Source organism: Erpetoichthys calabaricus, chromosome 4 (assembly GCF_900747795.2).
Source record: "Erpetoichthys calabaricus chromosome 4, fErpCal1.3, whole genome shotgun sequence".
NCBI lineage: Eukaryota > Metazoa > Chordata > Cladistia > Polypteriformes > Polypteridae > Erpetoichthys > Erpetoichthys calabaricus.
Window position 1 is genome coordinate 150,320,265 of NC_041397.2, and position 24,939 is coordinate 150,345,203.

The window sequence follows — 24,939 nt, forward strand, 5'->3', positions numbered from 1 at the left end:
TAGATCGACTGGTAAATTGAGAGCTTCGCCTTGCGGCTCAGCTCCTTTTTCACCACGACAGACCGATGCAGCGCCCGCATTACTGCGGATGCTGCACCGATCCGCCTGTCGATCTCACGCTCCATTCTTCCCTCACTCATGAACGAGATCCCAAGATACTTGAACTCCTCCACTTGGGGCAGGATCTCGCTACCAACCCTGAGAGGGCACTCCACCCTTTTCCGGCTGAGGACCACGGTCTCGGATTTGGAGGTGCTGATTCTCATCCCAGCCGCTTCACACTCGGCTGCGAACCGATCCAGAGAGAGCTGAAGATCACGGCCTGATGAAGCAAACAGGACAACATCATCTGCAAAAAGCAGTGACTCAATCCTGAGCCCACCAAACCGGACCCCCTCAACGCCCTGGCTGTGCCTAGAAATGCTGTCCATAAAAGTTATGAACAGAATCGGTGACAAAGGGCAGCCCTGGCGGAGTCCAACTCTCACTGGAAACGGGTTCGACTTACTGCCGGCAATGCGGACCAAGCTCTGGCACCGATCGTACAGGGACTGAACAGCCCTTATCAGGGGGGCCGGTACCCCATACTCTCGGAGTATCCCCCACAGGATTCCCCGAGGGACACGGTCGAATGCCTTTTTCAAGTCCACAAAACACATGTAGACTGGTTGGGCAAACTCCCATGCACCCTCCAGGACCCTGCTAAGTTCCGCGACCAGGACGAAAACCACACTGTTCCTCCTGGATCCGAGGCTCGACTATCCAACGGACCCTCCTCTCCAGGACCCCTGAATAGACTTTTCCAGGGAGGCTGAGGAGTGTGATCCCTCTGTAGTTGGAACACAGCTTCCAGTCCCCCTTCTTAAAGAGGGGGACCACCACCCCGGTCTGCCAATCCAGAGGCACTGTCCCTGATGTCCAGGCGATGTTGCAGAGGCGTGTCAGCCAAGACAGTCCTACAACATCCAGAGCCTTGAGGAACTCCGGGCGTATCTCATCCACCCCCGGGGCCCTGCCACCAAGGAGTTTTTTTGACCACCTCGGTGACCTCAGTCCCAGAGATGGGGGAGCCCACCTCTGAGTCCCCAGGCTCTGCTTCCTCATTGGAAGGCATGTTAATGGGATTGAGGAGGTCTTCGAAGTACTCCCCCCACCGACCCACAAAGTCCCGAGTCGAGGTCAGCAGCGCACCATCCCCACCATATACAGTGTTGACACTGCACTGCTTCCCCTTCCTGAGACGCCAGATGGTGGACCAGAATCTCCTCGAAGCCGTCTGAAAGTCGTTCTCCATGGCCTCCCCAAACTCCTCCCACGCCCGAGTTTTTGCCTCAGCAACCACCAAAGCCGCATTCCGCTTGGCCTGCCAGTACCTATCAGCTGCCTCCAGGGTCCCACAGGACAAAAGGGACCGGTAAGACTCCTTCAGCTTGACGGCATCCTTCACCGCCGGTGTCCACCAACGGGTTTGGGGATTGCCGCCACGACAGGCACCGACCACCTTACGGCCACAGCTCCGGTCAGCTGCCTCAACAATAGAGGCACGGAACATGGCCCATTCGGACTCAATGTCCCCCACCTCCCTCGGGATGTGGTCAAAGTTCTGCCGGAGGTGGGAGTTGAAGCTACTTCTGACAGGGGGCTCTGCCAGACGTTCCCAGCAGACCCTCACAACACGTTTGGGCCTACCATGCCTGACCGGCATCCTCCCCCACCATCGAAGCCAACTCACCACCAGGTGGTGATCAGTTGACAGCTCCGCCCCTCTCTTCACCTGAGTGTCCAAGACATGTGGCCGCAAGTCCGACGACACAACCACAAAGTCTATCATCGAACTGAGGCCTAGGGTGTCCTGGTGCCAAGTGCACATATGAACACCTCTATGCTTGAACATGGTGTTCGTTATGGACAATCCGTGACGAGCACAGAAGTCCAATACCAAAACACCACTCGGGTTCAGATCGGGGGGGCCATTCCTCCCAATCACGCCCTTCCAGGTCTCACTGTCATTGCCCACGTGAGCATTGAAGTCGCCCAGCAGAATGAGGGAGTCCCCAGAAGGTATGCCCTCTAGCACCCCCTCCAGGGACTCCAAAAAGGGTGGGTACTCCGAACTGCTGTTCGGTGCATACGCACAAACAGTTAGGACCTGTCCCCCCACCCGAAGGCGAAGGGAGGCTACCCTCTCGTCTACTGGGGTAAACCCCAATGTACAGGCTCCAAGTTGGGGGGCAATAAGTATACCCGCACCTGCTCGGCGCCTCTCACCGGGGGCAACTCCAGAGTGGTTCAGAGTCCAGCCCCTCTCAAGGAGATTGGTTCCAGAGTCCAAGCTGTGCATCGAGGGGAGTCCGACTATATCTAGCCGGAACCTCTCAACTTCACGCACTAGCTCAGGCTCCTTCCCCTTCAGAGAGGTGACATTCCACGTCCCAAGAGCCAGCTTCTGTAGCCGAGGATCGGACCGCCAAGGTCCCCGCCTTCGGCCACCACCCAACTCACACTGCACCCGACCTCCTTGGCCCCTCCCATAGGTGGTGAGCCCATGGGAAGGGGGACCCACGTTGCCTCTTCGGGCTGTGCCTGGCCAAGCCCCATGGGTGCAGGCCCGGCCACCAGCCGCTCGCCATCGAGCCCCACCTCCAGGCCTGGCTCCAGAGTGGGGCCCTGGTGACCCGCGTCCGGGCAAGGGAAAACGCCGTCCAAAATTGTTTTTCTTCATAGGAGGTTTGTTTTATGTTTTATTCCTTGTTTTATTCCCTGGATCATTATATTGCTGCAGGTTAATTACAATCAGATGCATTACACTAATAAACAATATGCAGTTAGTTTCAGTGTATTTATAAAGCCGCGTCAGGAATGTGGGTCTAAGAAAGAAAAGGATGACCACACAGGAACAGTAGCACTGCTTTGACGCTGGGTGCCGCCAGTCTGCAAAACCGGGCGGAGAAATTGCGTACGCCAGGGTATGAGGTACCGTGGAAATGTGCATGGTTTTACGCCAAGTTTAGGTTTTATACATCGCGATTTGAGCACGGAAACGTTCGTAAGCAACATTTCTGTGCGTACGCACCGTTTATACATGAGGCCCCTGGTGGTTTCGAACTTCCATTTACGGATGATGGAGGCCACTGTGCTCATTGGGACCTTCAAAGCAGCAGAAATTTTTCTGTAACCGTCCCCAGATATGTGCCTCGAGACAATCCTGTCTCGGAGGTCTACAGACAATTCCTTTGACTTCATGCTTGGTTTGTATTCTGACATGAACTGTCAACTGTGGGACCTTATATAGACAGGTGTGTGCCTTTCCAAATCATGTCCAGTCAACTGAATTTACCACAAATGGACTCCAATTAAGCTGCAGAAACATCTCAAGGATGATTTGGGGAAACAGGATGCACCTGAGCTCAATTTCGAGCTTCACAGCAAAGGCTGTGAATACTTATGTACATGTGCTTTCTCAATTTTTTTTATTTTTAATAAATTTGCAAAAACCTCAAGTAAACTTTTCATGTTGTCATTATGAGGTGTTGTGTGTAGAATTCTGAGGAAAAAAATGAATTTAATCCATAGATAGATAGAATACTTTATTAATCCCAAGGGGAATAAGGCTGTAACAAAACAAAATGTGGAAAAAGTGATGCGCTGTCAATACTTTCCGGATGCACTGTACATACACACAATATATAAAAAATATAAAAATAAATAAAGAGGATGACACTACACAACTCTCAGACCTAAGCCATTTATGAGTTCTTATATCATTAAGACCTATATGCCCCATATTCTAACTTTAATATATACTGTACTGGCCTATTATTATCTTACAACTATATATTTACAACCAGCTGTGTTACCAGGCTTCGCCCAGGAAATTTCCTAACAGTAATACTCATGTCCTTGTACTTTAAAAATTGGTATTAAATTCACTTCAGTTATTCCTTTTGTACCAAATGACATAATTGTACACTCCAAATGACATTTTCTTGCATCACAGAGGAAATAATGTGTAGAGTGCAGGTGTAAGCCAATACTAAACTTTCAATACGCTCTTCAATAGGTTAAAATTTGATTTTACACTTTTGGAAAATATTCCAAGAGGTTCAAAGTTCAATTCAATGCATAACAATATAAACAGTTAACATTCATGGCTCCTACACTTATTCTTTATTATATTCATAATTATAATTTGTAAATTAAACTTCTCATTGCAATTTCAGAGCTAAGGCAAATCTCTTTCTTTGATTTTCATGTCAAACAGATGTTTCTTTGTGATAGATAGAACTGATTTTGTCTGCTATTGTGTGTATATCTACTGGGCACTTACGGTTTCCTGTTTTATTAGTACAGTTTTGAAATCATTCAGTCACATCACACAGGCAAGAGTGAACTTTGCATCATACCCACTGTCTCACTACAAATTGAATAATTTGATGACAATTTTCAAACCCACTATATCCATACCATATTTATAGAATGAGACAATAAAAAAAAATTGTATCCATTTACATGTATTACAGTGTGGAATTGGCACATTATCAAAAAAAAGCAATTTTAATTGATCATAATCCAATGTAAAATAATGAAACCAGCTTTGTATGGATTTTTTTAGCAGAACTTTCCTCCTTTGTTACACTTCAGAGCTCAATGCAGTGTCTTTTTTGCCATATGCAACTCCAATTTTCTTGTCAGTTCATCCAATTGCTAATAGCTGCTGTTCATTTACAGAACTCATCTGCTTCATTCGCATAACTCCAGCATACCTAAAAAAAGGCTATTGTGCCGCTTCTACTCTCCCTCTTTGGGCTTGTCAGTACTGCATGACACACTAGCACGGTGTATTATCATCAACAAATACAGACAAATTTAAAGAGTGATCCCCCCCCATAATGTCATCAAATGTCAATCAAATCTGTGATAGCTGAGATTTTGCGGTATTTAGTTTTTCTATTGTTAGGGTGGCTTTACACCTAAATTATATACTGAAACTTTTTCGTAGAGGATACCTAATGGTCCCAAAATGTACCATCCTGCCTAATTTACCATTTAGTTAAAAAGCTGAAAGAGGTGATGAGAAAGTCAGTGCCCACCATAATATTTGGGGCAGACACATTTTTCCTTGATTTACCTGCTCAACAGTTTAATGAATTCTGAATGATTCGATTCATAAATTTTAAAGTGCACATTACATTAATGGTATTTTCAAACATTTCAGTCACACTATGTAGAAATGACAACACTTTTTCAGACATCATAATGTTTGAGACATAGCAATGGTTGGTACATTAAAAGTAGTCATATTTAGTACTGTGTTATATATCCATTGCATGCAATGACTGCTTGAAGTCTGCAATTCATAGACACTACCAGGTGCAGAGGATCTTCTCTTTTGATGCTCTGCCAAGCCACTAAAGCAGCCATCCTCAGCTCCTGCTCGTTTCTGAAGCTTGTCGCCTTAGGTTTTCCCTTCAGCATATGGAAGGTATGCACTGTTGCAATTAAATAGAATGACTGGCTTAGCCATTCAAATATTCCATTTTTTAGTTTTGAAAAACTGTTGCCCTAGCAATAGGTTTGGCATCATTATCTTGTTGTAGGATGAAGTACCATCTAATGAGTTTGGAGGCATTTACTAGAATTTCAGCAGCTAAGAGGTTTCTATACCCCTCAGAATTCTTCTTGCCACTAACATATTGAGTTCCATCATCAATGAAGTAAGTGTGCTAGTACCTGTGGCAGCCATACTTGCCCAAACCATAACACCCCCATCACTATGTTTAACAGATGAGGTGGTAAACTTTAGATCTTGCGCAGTTCTTCTTCGTCTCCACACTTTGCTCTTGTCATCACACTGATGATACAGGTTCATTTTTGTCTAGTCTCTCCATAAGACCTTTTTCCAGAATTCTGAAGGCTTTTTTAAAGTACTTTTTCGCAACCTGTAATCTGGCCATCCTGTTTTTGTGGCCAATTTTTTTCCATTGAGGCTTCCGGATTTCTGTTCATGAAGTCTTCGGCAGATCGTAGTCTCTGACACAAATATCTACCTGCTGAGGAGTGTTTCTGATCTGTTGGTTAGGCGTTTTCATTACCATAGTGAGGATTCTTCTGTCATCTGCATTGGAGGTCTTCCTTGGCCTAGCAGTTCCTTTGGGATTAGTGAGCTTGCCAGTGAATTCTTTCTTCTTAACGATATTCCTGATAGTTGATTTAGACAATCCTAAAGTTCTAGTTTTTCAGCTTCATAATGGCTTCTTTGGACTTTCATTGACAACTCTTGTCCTCATGAAGAATGGAAACTACAGACTCCAAAAGGTTGTCTGTAGGTAGAAGCAAGCCTAGGCATCTAATGCCTGCACAAATGAAGCAATGAAACACACCAGAGTAATCAAACAACCATAACAAAAACTGTCCCTAACACCATGGTGCCCTGAAAGTGGGAAGACAAAAACTGGTCCAAAACTGGACCAAAAATGTATGCAAATACCCTTAAATTTTAACCTGCAATGTGGACGTTAAATCACTTCTGAACTGTTAGATTTGTAATTTAAATATGTGGAGAAGAGGGGTAACTAAAAGAAAAATGTGTGTCTGTCCCAAACATTATGGAGGGCTTTGTAAATATTAGTGTGACTGAAACTCCAAAAGGGTCTCAATCCTCCTGCTCGTCAATGTAATATACCTATTACAAATCACCAAGGGAAGGACAGAAAATGAAAAACTGATCCTAGATCATTGTCTTGTAGAGCCTGCTAGGTCTTGTTTACAGTTTGATATTACCAAGATATCACATAAGTACTCCCGGTGCTGCCACGAGCAACGGCATTATTGCTTATTTTTTTTAAATAAATAAAATAAATAGCTGAAAATGTGAAGGACTCCCACTCACTGACATGCAACGCAACTGCTGGACCTGCACACTTTGTCTATTAGGGCATCGGATCCAATAGCTGGGCTGCAAACTGAACTACAATGTAAATGTTGAAGAGGGGATTTAAAAAAAGTGTCCAACTTCGCAACAGAAGAAGGTACATGCTTCAAAGTTCTAGAGAATGATCATCATGAACTACCCAATTTATCTGACCGGAAAAAGAGTACATATTGAATTAAATGAATACCTATGTTTAGGATAATTTAATTTACATGAACTCTGTAACACTTATCAGATGGTCAGAGAAAGAAAGAGAAAAAAAAAAAAGAAAACACCACACACTAATATTCTGTCAGGTTTGTTACATTTGCCGTTTCAAAATTGAGTTTTGCATCAGTAGGCACAGGTACATTATCTGGATAATAACAGAGAAATATTAGACTAGAAATTCAAAAGTCACAAACCACTGAAGCTTTTAAATTTTCCAAATCTTTCTGATTTGCTCACTTTTCCTTTAATTATAAAGGTTACCATTATGTAATCAAACCAAATAACTGAAGATTTCAAAATTCCTGTAAAAATAGCCTGTTCTGCAGTTAGAGTTGCTCATGTGATGTAAACAGACTTGCTTAAAACCTGTGCACCCTGAACACTACTAATCTTAACTGCAGCAACTACTATGTTTCACTTGCATCAAGTATTTTATTTAAGTACACCTTTAAACAAGTGTCTTGGGCACTTTTCATGGACAATTAAAAGAGCTTCAAAATATCAAGAGTTCTGCATGTAATAGTATTTTTATGCTTGTCCTATATTATGCTAAGAAACTGTATATACACTATATGCCTATAAGCATGTGAGGGACAAAACCCCTTTTACATTTAAATAAATTGAATGTCTAATTTAATGAGGCAAAGAAAAACAGATTTCTGGAAAGAATAAAAATGCACAGCCTTTAAAATGTTTAAAAGTTGAGAATTAAAAAAGGTGGGTATTAGAGTCAAGAGTTCTGCTTGGTGGATAAGGACTAATTAACACTAGAATTACCAGAGCCTACGAAAAAACTCGTAGATCCGGCCCACCTTAAATCGCTTCTTAAAACCTTTCTCACCTCTCCGCCAGCGTCTTTTGTCATCTAAATGTACTGATAAAGACAAGCTGCCAGCAGCCGGCTATTCCATCCCCCCCAACGACTTAGAACGTAAACAAGCTTTTCCCAGCTCATGCCTTGATTGATTATCTGGGAGTGAAGTGGAGTTTTAGAGTAGAAATAGATTGTTATTTGGAACACACACATTTCATATGTGTTGCATTTCTACAGTAATCTGTGTAAACACATTGTTAAAACAGAAACGATTTACAATATTCTAGTAGCAAATGACAAAATGTAGGCATAAACTATATAATGTATGAAGCCTGAAGTCCAAATATCAAAGAAACACTTTCACAAAAGGTACAAAAAAAAAAAAAGCCACCGCCAAAAAAAGCCACCTTAGTATGCGACTTTGACACGCATTAGCTATCACTGCTTCCGTGGCGCAACAGTATCAGTCGCTGACTGGGAATCCAAAGGTCGTGAGTTCGATCATGTACAACTCCATTTTGAGAAGTGTTCTTATTTTCACTATTTTAGAATAAAAAGATACATTTGATTTCAGTCTGTAACAGCCGGTGTAATTTATGATATTTGTAAAGGTTAGCTTTATTTTTTTATTTTTTTTTTTTTTTAAATTCACTTTTCATTGTCTCAGTCGCGTTCAGGATACTTCCCTACCGCCCCCCACCTGACACTACTGTTTTCACATAGACGCTCTATAGTTCTGCAGTGTATCACGATACATACGACCACGTGTTTTTTTCCCCCCCAATATTGCCAGTCCCCACGTGTAGCTGTATGCGGTTTCTTTTGTACTCCAGGACATGCAGAGGAAAGCATAGTAAAGAGCAGTAACTTCAGCACTATATGCAATCATCAGACACTCCCCATCTGATACTGCTGTTTTCACATAAAGACGCGCTAAAGCTCTGCAGTGTACTGAAGTGTCTGCATGCACTTTTCGTGGCATTATACGTGTATTTTTTGAGCATGCCCATGTAGCTCAAACACAGGAACATATGTTGATGTAAAAGTATAACAAAACAAGTGCACTTTTATTCAAGACTATAACCGAAGAAAAAAAGAAAGCAAGTTACAGTAGGCGGTTGATATGACAGCTTGCGTGGTGCAATGCTAAGAACTGCTGATTTCCATTCTGTGCTATATAACTGTTAACATTTGAATCTGATGATTGCATATAGCGCTGTCTTATTCAGTGTGCGCAAGAACATGCAGGTGGCCAGTTGCTGCATGCTACAAAGCACATTTTAAAAAAAAAAAGAGACAAATATATGTGACGTTTTGAAGAAATCATTTTATGACGCGAATAGTACCAATCAGAAAACATCGTCGAAGTAATGCAATATTATTTGAAAACGAACAGCGTCAGATCGGGTGTGAAGTTATACTGGCGCTGTTTGAGTCAGATCAGAAGCTGAATAACCAGAAAAAGCTCCCGACTCGAAGTAAAAAAGCATGAATTAATCAACAGAAATAACCGCGATTGACATTTTAAAGATAACGATTTACAGTGCATACCAATTTATAAATTCAATGTCCATTTGAGGGAAAAAAAAAAAAACACTTTCTTCAACGCTGGGAATCGAACTCACGTCTCTGTAGCCACGGAAGCTGTTGTAGCATCCTTGAACCTTTTGTGAAAATGTTTATTTGATGTTTGGACTTCAGGCTTCACAGATTCTATAGTTTATGCCTACATTTTGTAACATTTATTACTAAAATATGAAAAAGTTTGTTTTAGCAATGTGTTTACACAGATTACTGTAGAAACGGAACACGCATGAAATGCATGTATTCCAAATAGCGATCTATTATGTTCATTCTAGAACTCCAGCAGTTCAGTCACTCCCAGATAATCAAACAAGCCTTGAGCTGGGAAAACTTAGTGAACGTTCTGCGACGGTGGGGGATGGAATAGCCGGCTGCTCGCTGCTCCTCTTAATCGGCACATTTAGAAGACAAAAGAGAGGTGAGAACGGTTTTAAGGTGGGCCGGATCTACGAGTTTTTTCGTAGACTCTGGTAATTCTAGTGTTAAATCCAGATAGGCTGGTGAACTAAAAATAAAGCTTTAACCCTTTATGCATAAGGGGGTTTTGACCTTGTTGCATCTAAACTGCATACACAAAAACAGATATGACCTTTTTATGTAATAAAAGGAGCTGCAAATGGCTGAAGAGGAGAGAGAACAACACTTCAAATTTCTAAAGTATTTATATAATAAAAAAACTGCTTTATTTAGTGGATATTGGTGTAAACAAAAGTGGGTGCTTTAAGGATTTCTCACAAACTAATGTTACAGTACATAACCAACACATTAAGCTGTACAACCCTGAAATTAATTTTCTTTTGTGCTCTAATCTGTCAATTATCACTGTGCCAAGTTAAGATGTCATACCCCATAGTATTGCAAAGTTGTATTGTTCAGCACAAGGTGTCCCAATGTGTGGAAACAGGGTGTCCCTTTTCGGAAGCATTTAGTCTTTTGTACTTAGTCTCTCAAAACAAACATTGCAGTGTTTTTTTTATATATAAATACACACATCAGTTTGAGGCAACAAGTAAACAAATTTAACTATGTACAGTCATGGACAAAAGTTTTGAGAATGACACAAATACTTTCAAAGTTTGCTGCCTCAGTTTTCATGATGGCAATTTGTATATACTTGCATATATTTGATACTCCCTCTATGCCATGGAAATTAACAACCCCCCCAAAAAAAAAAAAAAACATTTCCACTTCATTTCAGCCCAGCCACAAAAAGGAGATGCGAACATCATTTCAATAATCCTCTCGTTAACACAGGGACACGAGGACATCGAATATTTTGGGTCCATGGCCCGAAAACTCCCCAGACTTTAGTGCCATTGAGAACTTGGTCAATCCTCAAGAGGCACATGGACAAACAAAAACCCACAAATTCTGACAAACTCCAAGCATTGATTATGCAAGAATGGGTTGCCATCAGTAAGAATTTAGACCAAAAATTGATTGACAGCATGCCAGGGCGAATTGCAGAGGTCTTGAAAAAGAGGGGCCAACACTGCAAATATTGACTCTTTGCATAAACTTAATGCAATTGTCAATAAAAGCCTTTGAAACTTGACATGCTTATAATTATACTTCAGTATACCATAGAAACATCTGACAAAAAGATCTAAAAACACTGAAGCAGCAAACTTTGTGAAAACAAATACCTGTGTCATTCTCAAAACTTTTGGCCACGACTGAACATATCATGTACTCATCCAAAGGTTTACTTTCAAATTTTTTCATGCCAGCCCTTGAAACTAAACTTCGGTTCCCCTAAAGACACAGGGAAACCTTACATCTTTGTACACTAGATTGAGGTTTTTGTGCTACAATTCACCCATCTTTTCCAGCCTTCTGTTGCGATTGCCCCACAAAGGTTTATTTTCATACCAACTTCTTCCAGTGCTGGGTTACAGGGATGGGGAGAGTGCCTTTGTTGGTAGCCCTGAGTACAGTGCTAATCATACAGACACATGCACCTAAACCAGTGTTTCTCGTCCACATTTGAGCCACAGGAGGCTGGCAAGAATAAGATTATACCATGAACCAATCTGCATACTGCTTTTTTCCCTTTCCTGCAATGCCACCAAAGGGAAGAACACAGCCTTACAAGACTTTTTACCCTAGTTTCTAATCACATTCCCTTCAACCTCTATGAACACAGCTTGATTTCACTTTTGTTATTTGCACTCATTTCTCTTATGTATAATTGCATAGCATCTTAATTACTCAAACTATAGCTGCCAAAAATATTGTCAGTTTCAGCAACCATAATGGATACCTGGTTGGAACACTATGCAATTCACTTTTAAAAGAAGTTAGTACTGAGCCATGACATCTTATTATTAGATTTGCCTTATACTTCAAATATGAGCTACAAGAACATCTAGCAAATTTGGAGGTTTTAAAACACTAACAAAATACACTTCATTTTGGAGTGCACCTGTACACTAACCTCGGGTACAAAGCTAGTTTAAAGGTTTGAAACTTGTCATTCAACCCAAGCATTAAGGATTGGCTGAATAGGCTTAACTGTAGCCCTGTTTATGATATTCATAAGATTAATTCAAATTTAATCTCTATCATTCACTCAGCTGCGTTCTCATTTACATGAATTATGTTCATTAAAATTGAACAGATTTTAAGTCACTGATGACTGGTCATATTGTTGCACTCCTAATGCATGCTTTACATATGCAATTATTTCATTCTTTGATAAAAAATGGCAACAAAATTCTCCCATCCCATAACACAGCAGGATTGTCCTACATAATTAAATTAAACCATGCAAGATTTTTTTTAAACAAATCGTCAAAACTCCCGAAATCTTATGCTTAAACTCAAGACCTGGTAGTCCATTTATATAGATTCATTATCCCGATTGTTCAAGAATTGCAACTATTAGGAAAATCCCAACACAGAGAAGAGGTACAGGGTCCGCAAGAACAGGGACTTATCTTCCTCCCCCCCAAAAAAAAGTTAAACGTCTAATTAAAAACGCCAAAAGCCAGAGAGTTCACTGCAAAAAGACGAGATGGAGCAGTTGGTTCTAGTCTCTCTCTGCCTACTAAAACTCAAATGTGTCTGATGTGAAAGAAAAATGAGTTCACATGTACACTCACTGACCCACGTTATTAGGTACGCCAATTCAACTGTTTGTTAATGCAAATATTCAATCAGCCAATCGTGTGGTAGCAACTCAAAGTACTGTAGTTAGGTATGTGGGCATTGTCAAGGTGAACTACCGAAGTTAAACAGATTCAGAATGGGGAAGAAAAATGAAATAACTGACTTTGAACATGGCATGGTTGTTGGTGCCAGACATGCTGGTCTGAGCTTTTCAGAAACTGCTTATCTACTGGGATTTTTACACATAACCAATTCTAGGTTTTAAAGAGAATGGCCTGAAAAAGGGAAGAGGAAAAAAAAAAAAAGTGTCCAGTGAGCAGCAGTTATCTGGGTGAAAATGCCTTGTTGATGCTAGAGGTCAGAATAGAATGGTCACACTGAAAAAGCTGATAGAAAGTCAACTCAAAATAACCACTCATTACAACTGAGGTATTCAAAAAAGTATCTCTGAATGCACAGCACATCAAACCTTGAAGCAGATGGGCTACAGCAGCAAAAGACCACACTGGGTGTCAGTCCTATGAGCTAAAGGACAGGCAAAAATTTGCATGGGCTCACCAAAACTAGACAAAAAAAAGACTGGAAAAAAATGTTACCTGGTCTAATGAGACTCACAACAGCCAATAATGCTTTACTTACACTTTAAAGACAATCCCCTTCTTTTGTTTGCACAGTTTTATTGTGGCTCAAGCAGATATGTTTTAGGACAGTACCAACAAGCAAGCAGTACCTTGCAAATCATTAAAATAATAACATTTTGCCAGTGTTGATTGGTGCAATGAAATTTCTTATTGTAAAAATACTTTACACATTACCATAAACAGCCTATAAGTAAAATCACCTACTTATGTATTTCTTAATTGTTGGAGGTCATCACCACATATCTTCACATTTTATCACCCCATTAGTGAAATATGGCCATAGACACTCACACAAAAATCAGGAAGATCGTGCATTCCAATGCTCAGCCTCAGCATAGTTTTAACATTGGTTTTAAACCCAACAGAAATAAACAGCCTTATCACAAAGGATATTCAAGGTGGTTTTCAGAGAGGAGGTTTTTTTGGAATTGTGGGATAAATGAAAATCTAGGTTACTCTTGTACGCGGTGATTATACAAAAGGGGATAGCACAAGACTTTTGATATGTACTTGAAGTACTATCCTAAACATCTGAGCAGATGGAAATTCCTTTAATCCAAGATAAGGTCCCAACAGAGGTCTGCATAGGACTGGTCAATCCATGCTCAAGACACAACATGCAAATAGAGTCCAATTGTAACTGAACTTGTAATCACTGGCATAAGCGCTCATGTGCTAAATAATTCTCGTTTATATTATTCCCCCTAGTCCAAAAATACACACCAACTAACAACAAACTCTGTGGCACCAAGAACATGCATAGAAAGAGCAGAAAAATGTTTAATACTAGATTTTCCTATATTTCACCTATGTACTGGAATTAGAATTGTACAATAGTAATAATTAGAATAGTAATGGAATTTCATTTAGAAAATGTTTCTAAACCCAAATGAGCATGCTTATGCTAATTTGATTGTGCTACTTTCTCAGGTAGTGCAGCTGCTATGAACTGCTACACATTTGGTTGGAGAGGAAAAGTTGAATTTAACTCATTATATAAGCAGGTCAGCACCAGATTTATTACTGTTACTAAGGGAGTTACAAAGTGGATTGTGGTCTTCAGAATAAGGTAGTAAGAATTTTTTTGAAATATTTACACATATTTAGCTACATTTGCACAAACACACAATGCTTAAATCAACTTTCAAGCTTTAAGCATCATAGAATCAGAACTTGAACTTAACTTATATTTAAATTGTAATAAAACAGTCCAAAGGAAACCAAAACATGCCTTGAGAACTGTTTCATAAATATATGTAGAATTTAAAAAGAGTTACAAATAATGTTTTAGCTGTAATCTTCTACGGGAAGCCAGGTTGTGTATTTACTACAACAACAACATTTATTTATATAGCACATTTTCATACAAATAATGTAGCTCAAAGTGCTTTACATGATGAAGAGAGAAAAAAAAGAATTAAAATAAGAGAACACTAATTAACATAGAATAAAAGTAAGGTCCGATGGCCAGGGAGGACAGAAAAAACAAAAAATCTGCAGGGGTTCCTGGCCAGGAGACCACCCAGCCCCCTCTAGGCATTCTACCGAACATAAATGATCAGTCCTCATGGAAGGACTTGATGATGGTCACATGGACTTCTGGCCTTTAATCCATCAATGTGGGGTCATCATGGTGCTTTGATTAGGTGGTGGTGGCGGCACAGGTATTTAGTCACTCCCTTGCCCATTTTCCACTTTTTCCCCACTCAATACTTGAATATTCAGTACAAATTTCTGAATAATTGAATGAAAAGAAAAAAAATCTGCCTGCTGATCAAGACAGAATAGAAAAAAAATACACTTCAAATTTTACTGCCCGTTTTATCCCATTTTGGTACAAGTTCAGAAATAAAAATAAGATTAATTAACACTTTCATATTGTGATGATGCCATCATCTGTTAGTTTCACCCAAAAGTAAATTATGCACAGAAGCAAATTAAACTACTGTGTGTGCAGCAAGTCTGTAACAGAACAGTGTGACAAGTCACTCTAAAATAACATGTAAACTTGTGCTATCATAGGAAGAGGAGGTAGTAATGGAATGTGCGATCTGGTAAGATAGTAGCTAGACAAAGTTTAGAATTACAGTGCATCCAGAAAGTATTCACAGCGCATCACTTTTTCCACCTTTTGTTATGTTATAGCCTTATTCCAAAATGGATTACATTCATTTTTTTCCTCAGAATTCTGCACACAACACCCCATAATGACAACGTGAAAAAAGTTTGAGGTTTTTGCATATTTATTAAAAATAAAAAAACTGAGAAATCACATATACATAAGTATTCACAGCCTTTGCTCAATACTTTGTCGATGCACCTTTGGCAGCAATTACAGCCTCAAATCTTGTTGAATATGATGCCACAAGCTTGGCACAACTATCCTTGGCCAGTTTCGCCCATTCCTCTTTGCAGCACCTCTCAAGCTCCATCAGGCTGGATGGGAAGCGTCGGTGCACAGCCATTTTAAGATCTCTCCAGAGATGTTCAATCGGATTCAAGTCTGGGCTCTGGCTGGGCCACTCAAGGACATTCACAGAGTTGTCCTGAAGCCACTCCTTTGATATCTTGGCTGTGTGCTTAGTGTCGTTGTCCTGCTGAAAGATGAACCGTCGCCCCAGTCTGAGGTCAAGAGCGCTCTGGAGCAGGTTTTCATCCAGGATGTCTCTGTACATTGCTGCAGTCATCTTTCCCTTTATCCTGACTAGTTTCCCAGTTCCTGCCGCTGAAAAACATCCCCACAGCATGATGCTGCCACCACCATGCTTCACTGTAGAGATGGTGCCAGGTTTCCTCCAAACGTGACGCCTGGCATTCACACCAAAGAGTTCAATCTTTGTCTCATCAGACCAGAGAATTTTCTTTCTCAGGGTCTGAGAGTCCTTCAGGTGCCTTTTGGCAAACTCCAGGCAGGCTACCATGTGCCTTTTACTAAGGAGTGGCTTCCGTCTGGCCACTCTACCATACAGGCCCGATTGGTGGATTGATGTAGAGATGGTTGTCCTTCTGGAAGGTTCTCCTCTCTCCACAGAGGACCTCTGGAGCGGTGACAGAGTGACCATCGGGTTCTTGGTCACCTCCCTGACTAAGGCCCTTCTCCCCCGATTGCTTAGTTTAGATGGCCGGCCAGCTCTAGGAAGAGTCCTGGTGGTTTCGAACTTCTTCCACTTACGGATGATGGAGGCCACTGTGCTCATTGGGACCTTCAAAGCAGCAGAAATTTTTCTGTAACCTTCCCCAGATATGTGCCTTCGAGACAATCCTGTCTCGGAGGTCTATAGACAATTCCTTTGACTTCATGCTTGGTTTGTGCTCTGACATGAACTGTCAACTGTGGGACCTTATATAGACAGGTGTGTGCCTTTCCAAATCATGTCCAATCAACTGAATTTACCACAGGTGGACTCCAATTAAGCTGCAGAAACATCTCAAGGATGATCAGGGGAAAACAGGATGCACCTGAGCTCAATTTCGAGCTTCACGGCAAAGGCTGTGAATACTTATGTACATGTGCGTTCTCAATTTTTTTATTTTTAATAAATTTGCAAAAACCTCAAGTAAACTTGTTTCACGTTATCATTACGGGGTGTTGTGTGTAGAATTCTGAGGAAAAAAATGAATTTAATCCATTTTGGAATAAGGGTGTAAAATAACAAAATGTGGAAAAAGTGATGCGCTGTGAATACTTTCCGGATGCACTGTATATTGAATTATCAACAATTGTGTCAAATGGATTTCAGTTAGAAAGCACGATCTTGTCCATCAGTTATGTGAATCACGCCAATGTTTGCACAAAAATATTGTTAACCGAGACTGAACATCAAATGCCATAACAGAAAGGATTGAGAAGAATTAAGACACAGGAAAACTGTTATTCAAATGATAAACAAGGCTGCAATCACTATGTACAATCATCGACTGCATTTATGACACAGCCATACACAACCTTGACATTTCATTGCATGGAACAGCAGGGACATAAAGAATGCAGTATTACAAACTTGTAGCACAGAGGAGAAGCACACAACAAAATACAGCCATAGAACAGGCTGTGCAAGACAACAATCATCAACACATCCTTCCCAACGAGGGCAACTTGGCTTTACCAAACCAAATCAAAATTCTGTGATGTCAGGATCGGAGAACTTATTACAGAGATAAGTAATCGAATTTGTGCTGCAAGTGCTTAAATCTCTTTAGTGAGTAACAGTGGTTCTGCACAGTGATGACCATGTTAGTAACTTATTGGAACTTACAATATCAACATTTGTTAAAACTTTAAGATGGAGTTAAATATGTTCTTAGCATCATGATGCCCTCAGGAGACATCCCCCTGCTCTTAACCAAGGTCTCACCGCAAAAACGAAAAGATTGACTTTTAAGCAAGACACCCATCTCTCAATAATCTCAATCTAACAAGAGTGGTGGCAAAAAAAAAAAAAAAAATGAAGACCTAGGGCTCATTTATACTTCACCCTCAGAACACATATGCATCATGACTGTCATGCGTTCCCAGCGTTCATTTTGCGCATCCTCGGAGCACGTCATCAGAAATTAACGTGACGTACATGTGTGCGAGTTGCACCACCAGCAAATATAAAAAATATCGGGAGGGAGCAGTGTGACCAAAGTCAGCATGAGACGTCAGAGTCACGGTTTACTATCTACATGTGACCGAAAGCCGCTTTGAGGCACAGAGAAAAAAAAAAAAAATTAAGGACATGGTGAAAAAGTGTATTTTGTGATTAAAGTGGATATTTCAGCTTTAATCTCGAAATGTCCACTTTAACCTCGTAGTTTGCTTTATCATTAAAAGTAGACCATCGTAAACATCATCTTAAAACCAACCCAGTTAATCGCTACGTGCTTCTGGGGCTTTCTCCTGACCCGACAGCAGTAATCGCCACACAGAACACATTACATTTAATTTAGGATATTCCAACTCTCTGCACATTTAGAATCCTTAGCTTTATACTTGATCTCACTTTTATGATGAAAAGCATTAAAGTATGTTACATTTTACAGATAAGTCATTAACTTCATTTAAATAATGAATACTGTTAATAACGGGCGGCACGGTGGCACAGTGGTAGCGCTGCTACCTCACAGTTAGGAGACCCGGGTTCTCTTCCCGGGTCCTCCCTGCGTGGAGTTTGCATGTTCTCCCCGTGTCTGCATGGGTTTCCTCCGGGCACTCCGGTTTCCTCCCACGGTCCAACAAGTTGTGGCGGCATGGTCTGCCATGCTGGAAGTCACACCCCTTGTGTTCCGTGCCTGCAGTTTGCATGTTTTTCTAGTGGGTTTCCACAGTGTGCTCTGGTTTCCTTCTAAAGACATGAAGATTTGGGGACACTAAAATGATGCTAATGTGTGTGCGCGCACTTGTGTTCACCTTGAGATGAGCGGATGCCCCGTCCAGGGAGTGTTTCTGTCTCGTGCCCAATGCTTGCAGGAATAGGCGCATCCCTGGATTGATGGATTTAATCATTAAAAACATCCTTTTCAGAGATGTTGTGGCAAGATGTCCTCGGAATTAATGGGAGTTTCAGGCAATACACAACACAGCAAAGCCAAACCGGTTCTCACTATGAGGATAGCTCGCACCGCCACCTGGTGGAATCTTCCAAATTTACATAAAGTACACACATAAGTATCCCTCCATCATCCAACCCGCTATATCCTAACTACAGGGTCACAGGGGTCTGCCCTGTGTTGGAGCCAATCCCAGCTAACACAGGGCGCAAGGCAACGTGCATAAGTATGAACAGTATAAAGCTTGCGTAGTGTCCACTGGAGCACTTGTCGCGTGAAGTATAGGTGTCGAGCCCCACATGTACCTCTGTCGACATGCCACATTCGTTCCTGCTGAATGAGTTTCTGTGGTTGTGATTATTATCATCAGGCTTTAACCTCTCTATGTTTTTCCTCCATAAGAATTACACTGAGTAACTGCCGATACAGATTTGAGTATTCTTTTTACAGCCTAGTTCTTAGCTTTTTTTGTCAGGGGTCAGCAAACTTTTCTAGCCATTACTCCAAAATTTGTTTTTTTCTAACATTACCCCTGGGATTTGAAAGGGAAAAATCAAAATCTGTTCAAAATTAAAATATATTTTATTGCACCAATATGAAATATTGAAGAATGTACATAAAATATAAAAAAAACTCTGCTAAAGTGAAAAATATTTAACAAAATAAACAAGGTAATGAACAAAAAAAAATGCAATTCACACACATTTTGAGAAATGATACGGTTTCATTTCTGAAACAATGAGATCAAAATTGGGAGTTTTGGGGGCAAGAGCGATTTGAATATCGTTTTCGCAATTCAGACGATTTCTTTGCTTTGTTTTAATATTCATTAATGTGGAAAACCCTTGTTCGCAAAAGATAAGTTGTTGCGAAAGGCAACAACCTTTTGACCGCCTCTTCATGTGCGATATTGAAAGCTTTTGCAGCAGTTGTCATCCAAAAAGATGAGGCTGGTTTTATTCACAAATTCAATACACGCTTCATTATTGGATCGAAGTTCTTCTGGTATTTCAGCTATTTCACATTTAAAGGGATCAACAACCCAACTGATAGTACTTAAATCAACATCAGGAAAATAATTTGAGAACCACTCCGAGTTTTGCAAGATGTCTTAACTGTATCTTTGATGTCATCAAAAGTAATATTTTCAGAAAATTCCAAATCAAACCTAACTTTGGAAATGCAGCTATCTTGTTCCCTTGTATTTTTGGTCTCCAATATTGAAGCTTTGATCCAAACATTGATATCAACATCATTTCAGCCAGACAAAATATATTTTTTTCCCTGCAATTCTTTGTTCAGTGCATTCACATGCTCAAAAACGTCTGTTAAATATGCAAGATGTGCAACCCACGAGGTGTTTGTGAACTTGTCTGCAAGAATATGCTTTTTATCAGTGAGGAAAATTTCAAGTTCAGTTTTCAAATCCCACATTTGATTCAAAACATTCCCATGAGAAAGCCATCTTACTTCTGTGTGGTAGAGTACGTCTGTATATTCAGCCTCACCATCTTCACATAATTCATGAAATAGGCGTGTGTTAAGTGCATGTTGTTTGACAAAATTAACAACCTTAACGTCATGCATGACAGTTTCCAGTACAGGTTCCAAATGCTTAACAAGAAGTGCTTGGCGATGGATCATACAGCGAGTAATTTCAATTTCTGGATTATTACTTTTCGCCAAAGCAAAATATTTACTCTTCTTTTATTGAAGAAATAACTTGTTCCCTCACATTTTTTGCTAAAATAGAAATTCTCTTTTTTACTACTTTTGCAGACAAGGGCACTGAATTCAGTTTCACTGCCTCTTTCTGACCACACATGATCTCTGCCATTGTCAAAGCTGCTGGTTTAATTAATTCCTGACCAATTGTATGTGGTATCTTGTTTCGAGCAATCAACCAGGCTACTTCAAACCGAGCCTTTGCTGCTGAATGTTGATCAAATGTGCCTCTCAAGTTGCTGTCCAGTCTGTCTTTTGGCAGACTTTTCTAAATTTACAAAATATTCCCGCGGCTTGGAAGACAGATGTGAATGTAAATTATCCAGGTGCTTCTTTAACGGACTCTTTTTGAAAGATTCTGCAGTGAGTACTTTCAAACATACAACACACTGTGGTTTCATTATTTCCTTGTCTTCTATTTGTGTGAACCCATAATTGAAGAACTCTTCATGGTATATTCTCTTACTATTTGAAGTCATCTGAAAGGCAGAAATCATCCGTGGTTATTTGTTGAGCATACGTCAGTTAAATTAAGGCCTTTCATTTTTTAGTAGTTTAACTTTTGTTAAATAAAACATTGTTACCTTGCTCGTCAAAATTTTAACCACAAATATTACATAGGTGTGCAAAACGACTAGGTTAGAATGGCATACATATAATCAGCAACATGTGTGACCATATCAGTATTCGAACACCTCGCTACGCTCCCGTACGCTGTTCATGCAGTTACAAAATCAGACACCAGAATATGCAAATGTAGCATACATGTACGCCGGCACGGCACTGTGAGGGATGACTGTACAAAGCTAGTTTCAGCAGTCATGTAAAAGCTTAAAAATTACTAAAATAAATGTTTTCACATTTCATTTTTTATAAATGTATATAATTTTTATTTAGGTTAAATGAGTCTCCGTTACCCCCGAGATTTTTGTTTTTACTCCGATTCACCGACCACTGCCTTAAGTGTTTACTATAAGATTGTATCTCCAATTTCAAAAACAAATTTGTTATGGACTGCATAAAAGATTGCTGAAAGCAATTTAGGATAAGTGAGCTATGGTTGAAATTATCTCAGGATAAAACTAAACTAACTAAAGTGGCTGCAATTCATTTTTGATTAATGCACCTGAATGTCCATATAGTAAATAAAATTTGAAAAATTAATGTTATACTTATTTATTGCCAGCAATTAAAAAATACTGCATCTCTCATTTATATAAAAAAAAAAAAAAAAACTGAACTCTCAAGGTATACTAAAGAAAATTTCACTGCTCAAGTAACTGACTTAAGTTCATATGTGGCATCCTAGCAGATGTCAAAAATACGTATGTTGTAACTGTACCTACCATCTCTGATCAGGTTTAAAAATTTATGCAACCTTCTTTTTGAGCCACATGGATGTTTGGGTTCATCACTCAACAGTACTCAGCAGTAGAATGCTTACAAGAATAGAGATGCACAAATGGTTTTAATTAATGTTCTTATAAAAAAACATATATACAATAATTGTAACTGATACCTTAACCAATTCCAATGGGAAACTGTAGAATTTCTGAAGCCTACTTTAACAGGCAGCCAAATGTATGCAATCTAACCAGTAAATATTGAATAGATTACAAAGAAAATTAACATTAAAATGGTAGCAGTCCCTGTCCTTTAGCTTACTCTCGGCAACAGCAAACATATAGGTTAACATGTACAAAAGTTGAGCACATAAGCTCCAAACAAGTTACATTACATCGAGGAGCTTAAAATTGCTACACATTTAGAAAGGTAAGAAAACAAAAAAAAAAGTTTAAGTTTATGATTATTACAAAATAACACCGGCTATAATTGGTGTATTAAAACAATGTATTTTTTCATTGCAAGTTTGCTTTTAATAAAAGCAGATGACATTAAAATAAATACCAATTTTCTTTTGAAAAAAAAAAAAAAAAATCTTAAAATACTACATGTTTATATACTTTAAGAGAACCTTTATGGAGAATCTGAAATGCTAGATAAATCTTTTTCATGAAGCCTTTTTCTTTTTGAAATAAAAGTATGAGACCTTGAAACGTAGCAAGTTTGTTATTGTTACAGCAATTTAGTGTAGAGCTTTTTTTTTTTTTTTTTTAGAATAAATATTGACAGGGCAGAACCAATACATTCAACATTACCACCTCTGGATTCCCTTCAAAATGAACGATCTGTACTGTGACAGTTTAACTTTACTTCAACAGTACAACTTTTATGAATGTTTTACATTCTTAATTTCTACTTGATCAAACAGTCTTCCACTTTTATTTAAAACGAGATCTCCCCCCCCCCCCCCCCCCCAAAAAAAAAAGATTGGAATGATCCACACTTAGTCTCCACTTTAACTTAAGGTTAGTGTTCCATTCATTTTTATCATAGTGTAAACCTGTTAAAGCTCCTAGAGAATCTGTGAATATTACTTGTTTAGCAACAATCGGCTGATACTAGCCCTTCTCAATGTCCTGCAATGGTCCTTGACACCTCAATCACTGATGAATACAGCCCTCCTAGATTTTGAAAAAGACCTTAAAGATGATAGACTGCACATGTACAGATCACAGAAACTGAACAAAGGTTATTGACTTTAATTTCCAAAAAAAATAAAAATACATTAATAAGCACTTCAAGAACTTCACAGAAGTCTATGCATTTACACTAGAGGATGTTTGAGTTTATTCTTTTGCATATTTACAAGGCTCCGAACTTGTAAATAAAAAATAAAAACTAGGAAACTACAGACATTTCAGTAAAATCTATAATTCGACATTTTCAGTTTGCCGTAAAACAACAGCATAATTTTTACAAGTGCCTGTTTTGTGATATTTGGGGGGGGGGGGCTTTGGGAGGGAGTTCATATACTTGGCATAAGCTCAATATGGACTAGCCTTTCCTTGCCGTTTCATAAGGAGGAAATTGCACAATGCTGAACTAGGCTTACTCAACAATTAAACAGTTAACGGTATTCTAAGCTATCACAACTGTAAATAAGCAAAGAAGAAAAAAAATCAACTAGATAATAAATGACTGCGGTGAAAATGTCTGTACTCCTGTAGTGGGTATAAAGGTGGACCCAATCCTGGAGGAGACGCCTCCACCCATCCATTTTTTTTGCGCTTGTGCATTACACCGAGAGTGGGGATATGGTCGTTACCGTTTCACCATAAATGCACATTGTGCACAAATAAAGTGTTAGTCGCCGTAGGACAAGACTACAATCCACCCGGCTTGTTGCCAAACACCGATTCAGTCTGATCACAGGATAAATTAATGCCAACCAGATTATACACGTGTAAGCGGTACTTAAGTTAAAGAAATAAATTAAGTGTACCTAACAGACAGTTCGCTCTTCTAAAAGAGTCCTGCTGAATACGAAGAAAAGAATGAACTGCTCAGAAGGATAAGCGATATCGCAGAACGAACCTGACATTACATTGAGAAGAGAACACTAGTTTGTGCCTCATAATAACAAACTGCGTTAGGGGCTCCAATTGAACACTAGAGGGAAAGTATCTAAAAATCTAAAGCAACAAGGGCACAAACCCATACCGACTGAAAGAACACAAGGATGTAGAATGGCAGGTGGTGTTCTATTCCGAAACCCAGAAAACAACGCGGTATTAAGTCAAATAACCATCACTACCTCCCCTGTGGATTAGGTAATCGCCGCGTCTAGTCCCTTTCCAGTTAAAAGAGACGGGGTCACGTTAAAATCACGGATTAGTTTTAGTCGACATTAATTAGAAAAGACTGTATTACAGTGCTTAAAGTATGCAAAAAATGATAATGTATTAATGTATGCGAAAGCTTCAAAATTCACTCTGCCATTTGAAATCCTCAGGTACTGCAAGTGCAGGCAGCATCTGATTCAAAACTGGTACTCATACAAAAAATCTGGCCCTTTTCGCTAGGTTAACCGAAAATCCGATGCACTTGTGCTTAAAAACCTCTCTCCTGCAAGAAATTTCAATAGAACTTTACATTTTGGGTACAAGCTGGGGGTGTAATTGTGGATGATAATATCTAGTCACGTGGAAACAAGTTTGAACTTCAAAAGGCTTATTAAAATCTCCTTTGTACGCTTAAACCAAGTGACAGCACCGCCCAGATACATTCTCTTACTATTTACTACCAAATTTTGGAGAAATCATCATTACCCTTCTTTTGAAGTCTTTCTCGTAGGGTTTAAGGTAAGGATCGATTTGAAAAAGGTTATTCAAACCAGGGACAGTAATAGTATCCACGGTGTCAGCCATCTTCTCCACAGACAGAAATAATCGCACACCGAGTCAGCTCGATCCTGCAGTCCACAGACTGTTAAAACAAAACAGCGCGAGTCTTTAAAACGAACTTGGCTGGCAAAGTTTAACCCTGTC

General features: G+C 39.8%; 1 protein-coding gene across 1 annotated transcript in view; it reads right to left on the minus strand.

The window, feature by feature from the left end:
• gbe1b (glucan (1,4-alpha-), branching enzyme 1b) overlaps positions 1–24,939 on the minus strand; it is a 1,026,151-nt gene that overhangs the window by 1,001,109 nt on the left and 103 nt on the right. Inside the window, exon 1 of the mRNA XM_051926986.1 lies at positions 24,721–24,939. This exon is cut by the window's right edge and continues 103 nt beyond it. Coding sequence (XP_051782946.1) covers positions 24,721–24,819 — 99 coding nt within the window. The 5' untranslated portion in view covers positions 24,820–24,939. The remainder of the gene's footprint in view (positions 1–24,720) is intronic.